The sequence below is a fragment of the Squalius cephalus genome (genome assembly GCF_949319135.1).
Source record: "Squalius cephalus genome assembly, chromosome: 8".
In the NCBI taxonomy this organism is placed as follows: Eukaryota; Metazoa; Chordata; class Actinopteri; order Cypriniformes; family Leuciscidae; genus Squalius; species Squalius cephalus.
The window spans coordinates 13,303,369-13,316,309 of NC_137129.1; the positions used below are offsets into that span (position 1 = coordinate 13,303,369).

The following is a 12,941-nucleotide window of genomic DNA, read 5'->3' on the forward strand; positions in this document are numbered from 1 at the left end:
GGTTATTTTGGCAGTGTGGGCAGGTGCAAATCCTGCTGGGAAATGAAGGAAGCATGAAGTGCTCTGAAAATGTCCTGGTAGACGGCTGCGTTGACTCTGGATTTAATAAAGCACAGTGGACCAAAGTCCTCTTTTCTGATGAGAGCAAATTTTGCATCTCATTTGGAAACCAAGGTCCCAGAGTCAAGTCAAGTCAAGTCAAGTTTATTTATATAGCGCTTTTCACAATACAGATTGTATCAAAGCAGCTTCACAGTATTAAATTAAAATAATACATCAATGTTTGTTTCTAGTGTAAAACATCCACGTTTGGTAATGCTGATCAATAGTATTGTTGATTGATTAATTAAATTAAGTATCCCCAAATATCCCCAACTGAGCAAGCCAAAGGCAACAGTGGCAAGGAACTGAAAAACTCCATCAGGTCACCATCAGAAAAAAAAAACCTTGGGAGAACCAAGAGTCTGGAGGAAGAATGGAGAGGCACACAATCCAAGATGCTTGAAGTCCAGTGTGAAGTTTCCACAGTCTGTGTTGGTTTGGTCATGTCATCGGCTGGTGTTGGTCCACTGTGCTGTCCACTCAACGCAGCCGTCTACCAGGACATTTTCAGAGCACTTCATGCTTCCTTCAGCAGACAAGCTTTATGGAGATGCTGACTTCATTTTCCAGCAGGATTTGCACCTGCCCACACTGCCAAAATAACCCAAACCTGGTTCAATGACCATGGTATCACTGTGTAATTACTGTGTGATTTCATGTAATATTCTCATTTTTTGAAATCCTGTTTTCGTGGGTTTTATGAGCTGGAAGCCCAAATTATGTACAAATAAACAACTAAATACTTGAAATCGTTTAAGTTGTGGGCCCTGAATCTATAATCTATGGAAGTTTAACGTTTTGAATGGAATTATGGAAATAAATCAACTTTTCCATGATATTCTAATTTTTTGGAAAGGGTCTGTATATATTATTAGGTGAAATTTTATAGACCATGGTGTAAGACCACTTCATTTCCCATGTACATAACTGTTGCTTTGTAATGATCAGTATAATGTATTCCACTAAGAACGAGGGAATTTGATTCCCGGTTGCCTTAATCTGAAAAAGTAAAAACATCAAACAAAATGTCCAATGATTGTCTCAGCCTCAAGATTTGAACACTGAGATCTGAAAAAGGGTAATACATATAATGATGACATAAATTTGATTTTGCAGGTGGAGAATTCAATGAGATCATCAAATTGTTAATAAATAAGTGACCACAGTATTTATTTTATTAAGTGATCTTAAAACAATGTGGAGGATATTTTGTGCTAACTATCTCTGTCGATGCTATTGTTTTTGCAGTAATTAACATAGTGTAATTAGTAACCATTAGTTGCCATCTGATGTTTTCAGTTTTCATGTTATATTCATATTTTATTCTAATTAAGCTTTATTTCAATTTACAGAGTTTTTCATTTTAGTTTTAGTTAACAAGAACAACACTAAAATGAAATTCCCCATTTGTGTTTTTGTGTTGAATTTCTTTGAATTGGGATTTAGTAAAAATCCCCCTCTTGTCATTTCAACTCAGCATCCTGTGGGTCATGTGGCCAATCCAAATCAAATTCCGACTTCAAAGGGACACTCATTCTTAAATTCTGAATTTGGCCCTATCCTGTCTGATACAATAGATGTCATGAGAGCTGTGGCAGTTTACTTTCAGCTTCCTTTTCAAAGCTGCACAGATATGTTTAATATTTTTAGGCCTGGTTCTAATTTAGTTTTGTGTTTTCATTCCAACAGAAAGAGGAACGTGTATCAGAGCTGAGAAATCAGCTATCAGAGCGACAGGCCCTGCGTTCCAGAAAACGCCCCACCTCCTCCAATCAGAACCACAGCTCACCTTCCATTCCCACTCCTCTGAACGATCCCAAATCTCTCCTCCCGGCACCAGGATACCCCCTCCCTGCTTCTGACAACCACTCCCTCCCTCCCACCTTTTCCAACTCCTCCACCCTGTACCAGCCCGACGGCAAGATCAACCGCAACAACTGTCACCCTGGACGACTGCAGCTCCTCTACAAGTGAGTCCCGGGACGCTCGAGGAACTGGTACGAAATGCAAGCGGGGACACATTGAAGTGAAAAGCAGGAAGAAAAATATTTGTTCACAGTTGTCTCCATCTCGCCCAGCAGACGACCTTTGTTTTTCTTTGTTTGTTTCTTTTGTTTCCGGCACTTGCTGTGATTCATGGGACGTTATACACAGGAAGCATGATAATCTGGTTTTGATTGCATCATTTGATGTGTCACCATTTTTGAAAACCACACATGCTGCGAACCATTTCACAGTTCAAATGAGTAACCCTCAGCTGATTTTAACTCGGAAAATTATGTACGAAGAATGACATGCTAAAAATGTCCTAACAGAAAATCATGGATTATAGTAAATGTTCCCGTTATTCTCATCAAATGTGTTTTAGGACTCTACAAAACAATCACATATCGTAATACCGAACTTTTTCGATACTTTCTTACCTTACATCAATCTTTTTTTTTATTTTGTGCATTCATATTTCCTACAGTTCAAACAGGTCATATTAATAAGTCTCTGAAAGCTCATTAGAGAGACTGACCGATTCACACACATTTAGTGCTGTGTCAATCGCAATTCAATTTTGATATCATGGGCTATTGTGATATATTTAATTGCAACATGTATCACGATATGGATTGTATAGCGAGGACGCTGCCAATACCCAGCCTTAGTAATATCCCACAGTTCTCAGTAGTGGTCGAAATGCAATAGCTAGTCAGTGGTAACAATAAGGTACATTTATTAATTTAGCAAACGCTTTTATCCAGTGCGTTTTACAGTACATTTAAAGTTTACATTTTACCAGTATGTGTTCCCTGGGAGTCGAACCCTTGACCTTGGTGTTGCTGACACCATACTTGAACTGCAACTTCATATCTTACTGTTTATCTACAAATTTTCCAATTTCACCATGACCTCATAAACATTCTTTCCTTGACGAGCAGCTGACAGTATTACAAAATTTCTTGTGACCAATGTCAATAGTTTCCTTCCTGTTTTGTGGCCTGCACTACCTAATTTTGAACTGACATTTTAAGGGATTTTTATCCTGAATCAGAAATGATGCCTCAAATCGTGTAGCTTGTTGAAGAGAGGTGTGCTGTTACTTTTCTAAGTGAGTAGACTTATGATTTTCACCAGGCAAACGTTAAGTAAAAATCCTATAAATTGTATATATACATATATATTGTATATATAGACTTTTTTGTAAGCAACCAACCAGAACACCTTAGCAACTGCTACGCCCTGCCAATGGACAAAAATCACTCATAATTCCGTCATTCCTTCAAAAAAGTCTAGCTTCACAATAAGCTGCAATGATATAGCTAATGAAATGATGTTGGTTTGCTTATAGCCAGCTTTTTTCCCAGAGCATGCTGGGATAATGTATTAGAACTCACAAGCTGTTGAAGGCGTTTGAAGGCTTTGTACAGAAGAGACGTAATTTCATCACAGATTTGGGGGGTTTGTTTTTATTAGATCCCCTGTGTAGCTGAGAGCTGCAGATTGAATCTCCCAGCATTGTAATGCAGTTTGCTTCTAAATGGCACCTGCCATATTGGAGCCGTCACAGGATGCTGCTACTTTGAAATGCAAATAACATTAAAACTGCATTGCGCAGCCATCTTTGTCATGTGCGTTTAATACCAAGCAACGATAAAGGGAAATTAGTTCATTAAACAGAACTCGGATGAGCGTGCAATACGGTACTTCAACAACACGCACATTCACACACTCATCAGCTGCTTTGTGTAGTCATCACTCAAACCACGGTACATTCCTGATTGAGACACGACCGTACAGTATACATGCTTTCTAAGCCGAGGACAGAGGAACTGTTCTTTGTTCAAATGAATTCTTGGTTACCTCATCATGCATAATGCCAGTTTCCTGTCTGCGGAGCCCCTTGAACAGTTGACAGTCTTCAATGGCAGCTTTTCCCAACAGCTGTGCGTCTGTTTGCCGCAGTGAAGCTCGTAAACTCTCTTGCTTTTTCTCAGTGTGCGTGGCTTGGATTCATCAGCGGGCCTGTACGGCAAAATTTCCCCGGTTTCAGCCGGACTGTTAATGGTTCGTTTTACCTGCCTCATTTAGTTTTTTTGAGGTGGCAAAGACTCTCTCTCATTTGGAGGGACGGGATGTACAGAAAAAAATCCCTACAGGGACTATTAGAGTCATTTGTCTATTCATAAGTGCTTGTGACAATAGCACATTGCTCATTATTTTAGAGACCTGTTATTACCTCATACTTGAAATGTTGCTGCTGGTTTCATAAACAAACATAGGTTGTCTTCGGGATTGCATACTAGCATACTACCCTACTGCAGTATTTGGTATGTATAATGTGGACAGTATACGGCAGGGTACCATATACCACAATACAATGCTCTTGACTTGAACTGCAATAGAGTGCAACAGTCGGGTTCCGGAAGTGAAAATCCTATTCATTTTCTTCATGGGAGAATTGATTTTTAACAATGACTTCCAAACCTCTTTTGTGAGGTACGAGGTTGTTACGAGGTACTTAATGGCTTTAATGAGGGAAAGAACTACAATCCCATGCAGCATTGCAAATGACATAGGGTCAGTCTCCATGCACTCTCAAACTGCTTAAATATTTGTATATATATATACACATATTTTGCAATAAACGTAAAATATATTGTATATACATGTATGTATATGCATATAAACATATTTCTATATACATAATCGATATATTTAAATCAATAGTTTGATATTGCTCCATCGTTTTATGGTCAATTATGTCATTCACAGTGCTTCTTGGGGTTGTAGTTCTTTGCCTCATTGAAACCAATAAGTACACAGGCTTTTGTCTATTTTGTCAAACACTATTTTGCTTCAAATAAAAAATGTATAACGTTGTGAGTGATCAACCTTGTAGCTGGTTGGTTTGGTTCATGGCTAATAATATCCCTATGGAAAATGAACGGGAAAAATACTTCCAGAACCAAGGCCGCTGAAAATTTAAAAAGTAAAAGTTAATTAAAAGTCCTAAAAGTTAATTGATTTTATAGAAACTATTAAACTGCATATAACCTTATTTATTTATGGAATGGCAGGATGCCTTTTGCTGAATGGTAACTACAGGAGAACCATACTACTGTTTGAAAGGTTTGGCGAGCAGAATGCATAGAGTTCGAGATACTATTTTTTTTATAAATAAGGCAGAATACAGTATATACTGACAGTTTGCAGTGCGCTAGTATTCCATTCCAAACAGAGCCTGAACTGCATCATGATTTAGTCTTAGATTTGGTGTGTCATAAGCACTTGTGATTGGCTAAATGGTGCTCTGGTGATTTACATAAACGCTGACACAGGATGACTTCAGGAATCCTGGAGGAATGTTGTGAACAAACCCCACCCTGGTGTTTATTATCAGTCTACTGTAATATTTCATTCATCATTTCTCATCAAATGGTGGTTCAGTAATAATCATGATAGTGATGTTCATGCAGACAATGATATGCACAAATTTCAATTGTGTAAATGCTAAATGTACATGATAAATGTATTCTCTTGCACAAAGTATGAAGTATATACAGTCAAAGGTATTCGTATGTGGTATTGAAAATATATTTGTATTTGATAGATTCTGTACAACGCAATTGAACTGGTGTCTGGTGAAATAAAGACGTTGTTTTTGCTACATTTTTTAAAACTGTTCTTCTGTTTTTCTGTTTGATGAGTCACGTTGCACTCAGAGAGGCTATTTTACTTTATAATTGGAACTGCTTTATTATCCTCAGGTACAGTGTAATGCTTGTCGGTTCATTATTTTGGAGCACTTTAGCCACCCTCCCCACTGACTGTGTGAATATGAGAAGACTAACATAAGCAAATAGTATATGGTATCCAATGGCATTTCAGTAGAAATTGGGCATTTCGTCTTAGCGGCCCCTAATTTAATTTCAAATGATCGTTGCGACGGAAGCAAATCAATCAAAACTAACTTTAGATGGAAAATAACTTAACTCTGCTATAAAGCCAAAACAATCTCTGTTACCTTAAATTATACGCTTATCTCTGTGAAGCTGCTTTGAAACAATCTACGTTGTTAAAAGCGCTATATAAATGAAGATGACTTGACTTGACTTGACTAGAAGTATAGGGGACTTTTAGAGTTGATGCAATTTCCATTTACACATCTGAGATATATTTGTAATGATTAGCCACTGAAGGCAAGTTTTAAGAACCCAAGTGCAGTTTATTTACAAATAATTAAGAGCATTATTTTAATGATTTTCCTGTGCCATAACCACCAAATGTGTCTACTGCGTTTTAAAATACAGGTGGCACTTCCATTTTTGGTAAAAAACAAACAAACCCAAATCATTCCAAATAAGTCATAAGTTAAACATGATTCATATCCATCAGTTTGACTAAATGAGCTGTATATTTTCCATCATGCTGTATTTTAATTTGTCAGGAAAATGATGTAACACTTGGTGTTTTAATGTGACATTATATCACAAGAATACCTCTGTGTCAAGAGCTCTTTTCTTTTCCGTCGTAACAATTAAGACAACAGACACTGCGCTTTTATGGTCTGCTCTCCTTCTTTAATTAACTATATTTCATGATTAGTTCACTGGAATGCACTAAGAATATATTTTTCCCAAATTCTTACTCACATGGCACTTTAATACATACTGTAGATTTTCTCCCCTTTCTTACTTCTATTTTCCAGCATATTGGCTGTGTGTACTGGAATTTTCTAAAGCAAGGAAATACATTATTTGTTGTCTGTCAAAATTACGGAAAGCACTTTGAAATATCCATCAATGTTCCAGGTAATTACGAAACATTTTTAGTCAAAGCAAACTTAATGTTATAGATTTACATATTTTATGTAATGTTTAAAGGGGTCATATAATGGTACATGCACTTTTACAAGTTGATTGTACTGAAATGTGTGTTGGCAGTGCCTGTACACAACCATCATAAAATGATAAAAATCCATCCAGTGTTTTTTTTTTTAAATCTTCTTATATGTTTTCCCCCATCTCAAATCAAGCCGTTCGATTTTTTTGACGTCACAAAATCGACGCCTCTCCCACGATTGTTGATTGACAGCAGCGTTTCAACACAGACCCGCCCTCGCTCGTGAGCGAGCTGTCAATCATAGTCCGCGCGTCATTGTTGATACGCTGGAGCACTGTCTATGAGCAAAATCGCGTCTAATCGATTGTGGTGTTCTGTTCTTGGGTGTAATAACGAACACAGCAGTCATATTGATGTTCCTAAATCCGAACCGCTGAAGATGCAGTGGCTGAGTTTGTTTTCGAAGGGAATATTCCCCACGATCAACGTCAATGCTTTCATGTTTGCGCGAATCATTTCACCAGACTGCTTTACAAACGAGGTCAATTTAAAGCTGGTTTTGCTAAGAAGCTGCTCCTGAAAAAAGGATCAGTACCAACTATTCGTGTTCCTGCTGCACCTCCAGAAGAAGAAGTGAGTGTAATGTTTTATTAACCTTATATTAATATTTATATTAATCTTTGCAAATCGCTTGCTGCATGCTTCACGATGAATGCGGCTGTTTACACTCAGGGTACATTACGGCATGTTTTCTATATACGACATTCTCAATATAATTCATAATCCCACGTTTATAATGAACAACGCATTATGGTTATTGTGTTACGGTGTACGCACAGAACAGAGGGGCGGGGTGAGACACATGCACTTAAACGGCATGCTGAAAACAGAGCTATTTTTGACCAGGTAAAATTAGTGTTTTCTTACAATACTAATGAGAATTTTTAATTAAAGTATATTACAAACTTAGCTTGTACAAAAATGGCATTATATGACCCCTTTAAAGGCCATTTTGGCCCTCTAGTGGTTTAAAAACAAAACTACATGCATTTTGTGGAAGAACATTGTTTTGATTGTGCTTTGGCTCTGTGTGACTGTGATAGATAATCCAATATTTAATACTTTACAATGAACCTACATATGGCACTTTATCTGTTCAATTACTCACCTGTTGAGTAATAAAAACGCCATCTCCACATTACTTTTACAACATTTTAAATCCCTCAGTTCACGCCATCTCCCAATAAACCAAGCCAATGTTTATTCTTCTTTTATTACAAGCTCTGTCTTTTTGCCAGCAGACTCTCCTCTGTACAACGGGGTTTTTTTTAAAGCAGGTGAGATTTAGGTGCTCCAAGTCAACCTTTCTCATTAATTGTGACACGACAACTAACCTATGTCAATCACACACTATACACGTGCACCGAATTAGCTAGAGCAACATTTATCTATTTACATATATGACGAGACACGCACAGGCAAGTATGCAATTTCCTGCGAAAACCATCATCAGATCTAAAATATAAACACTTATAGTAGACTTACCATAATGAATCAAGATAAGACAAAAGCACGTTTTGCAAGAAGGATTGATGATGTATTGACTCATAATGTCAATTTTTACAATTTTGAACAAAAGTTACATAGTGTACCTTGTGTGTAACATAGTGTAACATGTCCATAATATTTCCATGAAAGACTTTTAGGGTTGTCTACTGAAATTATTTGTAAATACTTTTACAATTCTAAGTTTCCTTTTGATGTTCGATGGTTGAGGGATGAGAATAATGTCTCCTCATTTTAGCCTGTTTTTGAAAATGCTTAAAGCATTCTTATAGCCAACCAAGCGACTTTTTGTCAGTCGCTGATTGTTTACAGATTTGCTTTACAGATTGAGAATGATTTGAGAATAAAATAATTTAAAATATGATCTCTATAAACTCACAAGTAAAAGGTATCTTCCGCAACATTTTTTTCTAGCCTATTTAATGAATTTTCATCAAAACACATGAAACACAAAATAACCCTCAATACAATAAAATATAATTAAAATTAAAATATAAATAAAACATAATAAAATATATATCATAATACATTATCCCTCAATGCCTCAAGCAAGAGTTTTTCCACAGTATTGTCTCAAAAACATCTACTGTATAGTCACACATGGTGGCCTTGAAGCCCACGTCTTTCTGTGTAAGTTTCATTAACAGCAGCATCTCACCACATGAACATCAGTGCTTTCTATTCAAACATCAGATAGAGATATATAATGACTAATGAACGCCACTATGAAGCATAACCCACTGTTTTTACTGCCCATTGTTGGTTAGACTCACAGACAGGCTTGGAGTAACCACAAATATGCCTTCGATACCTGAGCCTGACATAACGGTGCAAGCAAGGGAGTTTCCCCTCACTGAAACCACAGTCTCTGATAAGGAAACAGTGTCAGCGGAAACATGGTTGCAGAGGGGTTTGTAAATGCACGAGTGAAATGAAAATTTCCTAGGACCCGGCTTTCAAAATTTTAATAAAAATATCTTGCAAGCTGGGACAATAAAAAGTTTGTTTGGCCTTTTTTGGCAGAAAAATTTCATCACAACCAATGTTTCCTCCACACAACTTCTACACAACCAACGTTTCATCCGTTGCTCTCAGTAGCCAATAATATCAGAGCCAAAGACAGTTGATTGTCTTCTGTTTTAAAGGAAACCTGCAAATTACACATCAGAATTTCATTAGAATTGATTTTATATGGATTACATGGATTGCTGAGAGTTCATTTGGTTTTAGATTTATTAAATGTTTGAATTTCATTACAGTAGCAGTGCAGTAGTTTGTCATTCTTGTAATAAATAGGTAAATAAATAGTTTAATAAATAAATATGCAATATTTTAACATTTTTCCACAAACAATATATAAATAACTTTCATGGACATTACAAAATGCCCATGTTTTTCCCCACTTAAAATCATATCTGGATTCCTTTGATCCATATGTTTCATGGAGTTATAGTTTTGACCTGTTTTAATGTAAAACATTGACTGGTCATTCTCAGCAATGTAGGCATTGCAGTGGAAGCAAAGGCATATTGCTTTCCTCTCCACAGGTTTCCATTCTTTCCTTTCTTTTCAAGTTTTACTTGACGTCCATGTTCATAGAGCAAACACCCCAAAGAAGGTCTTTCCATTTTCATTGTCGACGCGGTGCAGGAGTTTTGGAGTGGTTTCGGTGCTCAGTTTGTCTCCGGCTCGTAAATGGAAGGCCGCGCCGAGATAAATTGTGTTGTACGACGGCACTTCGTTGTCAGGCACGTGCACGCAGGCGGAGCGGATAGCGCTGAAAAGCGCCTTTTTGCTTCCATAGGAATCGGAAAAGCGCATCACTATGTGTCTCATATACACAGCGTCTTGGTCCCCAGTCTTGTCAGTCGAGCAACTGATGCGGAAAGAGACCTGGCTGTAGACGAAGTAAATGCCGTCATCAGGAATGATGATCTCCCTGTTTTCTAATTTCAAGCCGCCTGAGGAGAAAGCTTGGTCCAGGTCCACTCTCCAATCTAGGGTTGTGTCTCCAGGCTCATATCCACCTATAGAAGAGAATACAAAAATCATGGATTAGTCAGATACAGATTTTACATTAGACATCAAGTGCATCCCAACAAAGTAGACTGCCATCATTTTTTTACGGTCTTGTTTAATGCAACCTAGCCTAGATTAATTAGTGTTGTAAAATTGTTAATTTACATTAATTTAAGGACACATTAAATTGATTCTTAATGCATTAATTAATGTTATACCATGGTCTGGGTGAATACTCGATTCTGATTGGCTGCAGGGTGTCCATTAAAAAGTGATAGAGGACACCTAGTAAATAAACCGTCAGGCGTAACCAGGGAAACCAAGTTATTGTTTGTAAAAACTTTAGATTTCGATTGTAAAACTAATTAAAATATAAACTAATGTTTTAAAAATGTGTTATTTGGCAAGTGGTATAAGCGGGTTAATGCCCTACGAGGTGTCCATTGTCAGGTATTAATGGACTTCGGACAGTTCACGCCTCGCCGTCGTCCATTAATACCTGACAATGGACACCTCGTCGGGCATTAACCCTTACTTAACACATTGAACAATTTATTTCTTAAAATTAAACAAATTAAATTAGTTTATTTTTATTTTTAAATGTCTCTTAATTTCAATATGCTCTTGCCAGCCAACACACTAAATGCACAAACTATATTCATCTTTGCGGTAAGTGAAACTGTATAAACTGTAGTCAGGGTCATATTTTCTTTTACTTTGTATAGTTTGTATGGTTTTCAAGCATGCATCATGAAACACAATGGTGTTGAAATGTGTTCATTACCACAATGTTCATATTGGCAAATGTAATTGGCATTGGCATCTGTAATTGTTTTAATTTCTAAATGACAGAGTTTGAATTTGCCCTTTGACTTGAACATCATAAAGATATGAAAAGCATAATAATTACGCATCCCTGACCCTAACAGAACAGACCTGCAACCAATTTTTTGAGTTTCAAGGCGCTGTTCTAAGACAGAAATTATATAGGAGTAAAATACAAACATAACACACATCCTACAATTTGGGATACACAACCAAATGATTCAAGATTATAGTCCAGACACCTTTTAGACTTCATATGGCCCCAAAGAGTATTTAGATTTACAATATATAGCCTAATATAATGCAATAGTTGAATGCACTCTACTAGCACATGGTGTGCAAGCTTTTTTACTATTTATTCACAGCCCATTTACCCCTCTTAGCACTTTGGAATCAAGCTTACCTGTTAAATGGATGGCAGCCTTGGAAGTTAAATTTGCTTGTGAAAAATGATCTCTTGTAAGCCTGAGCCCTGATGGGGAGAGACACAAAATTACTCAAGATTATTTAGTTCCACAGAAAATAAAATAAGCTGGTATGAATGGAACAAAGGGGATCTGAAAGTTAGTGTCTGAACTCACCAGTTCCACTTTCCTGATTACTCTGAGACTATAGAGAGAACAAGAGACACATAATTACACATCTATAGTCTATAATGTAATTATGATAATGTTATGTATACGGATCAAGATTCTCACCTTGTTGTACGTGAAGCAGACAGCAGCAGCAGCACACAGGGTCACAGCCAGAAAAACCCCACACACCCGCCATACGCTTGACTTTGTAGAGTTAGCCTTCCTCCTTGACACCATCACCGTCGGTAAAGGCAGCGTTCCTTCTTCAAGATCCAACAATACTCGACTTTCACGCTCCATCATTACTGTGTGTTAGTTCTCCGAAAGATGTACAAATGCAGATGCTGCCAAAATGCTTTTGAAAAGGTTCTGTAAAGTCTTCTCAGCGCAGTTTATCACTTCAGTGCTTTGCTTGGTTGGTCTGTCACTGTTGTGTTCAGAATATACTGGTTCTCCATTCTTTTTAAAGCTCAGAGACTGTAAGGGGAAACTCCAGTGATGTCAGAGTAGAGTGGAGAAAAGTAAGTGGTAGAGTGAGATGGAGGGGAGAAACCATGAGTTACACCCACTCAAACAGGGAATTACAATCTCTAAAAATAAAGCTCTTGTTTTATGGCCATGTTTATAATTTTGAGTGTGTCATCATTGATGACATACAGTTTGAGTGTGACATCATATATATATCATACATAATTGCATCTAACATAAAAGTTTTTGTTTATATACAGTATATATGTGTATATATATTATTATATTTATATATTATATATGTGTGTGTGTGTGTGTGTGTGTGTGTGTGTGCATGTCTGTGTATATACACATATGCACACATATATACTGTATATATGTATACTGTATACCCACCCACAGACATGTATAATATAAATAAATATAATAATATATATGCACACACATATATTATGTAAACAAAACTTTTATGTTAGATGTGATTAATCGATTTGACAGCACTAATATATATGCTTTGTATAGTCCTAGTCCTTGTTACGTTATAGAGTAATAACT

General features: G+C 36.9%; 2 protein-coding genes across 3 annotated transcripts in view; one reads left to right on the top strand and one right to left on the bottom strand.

The window, feature by feature from the left end:
• Positions 1-5,763, top strand: part of gabbr1b (gamma-aminobutyric acid (GABA) B receptor, 1b) — a 130,032-nt gene extending 124,269 nt beyond the window's left edge. For both annotated transcript variants that reach the window (XM_079878040.1, XM_079878041.1), the window contains exon 24: positions 1,792-5,763. In XM_079878040.1, the coding sequence (XP_079734166.1) occupies positions 1,792-2,076 (285 nt within the window). In that variant the 3' untranslated portion in view covers positions 2,077-5,763. The remainder of the gene's footprint in view (positions 1-1,791) is intronic.
• Positions 5,764-9,448: 3,685 nt separating this feature from the next.
• Positions 9,449-12,356, bottom strand: tnfa (tumor necrosis factor a (TNF superfamily, member 2)). The gene is made up of 4 exons (XM_079877884.1): positions 12,042-12,356; positions 11,925-11,952; positions 11,747-11,815; positions 9,449-10,526 (listed from the first exon to the last, which is right to left on the bottom strand). The coding sequence occupies exons 1-4, from the start codon at positions 12,219-12,221 to the stop codon at positions 10,093-10,095; spliced, it is 711 nt and encodes a 236-aa protein (XP_079734010.1). The 5' UTR covers positions 12,222-12,356; the 3' UTR covers positions 9,449-10,092.
• Positions 12,357-12,941: the final 585 nt, after the last annotated feature.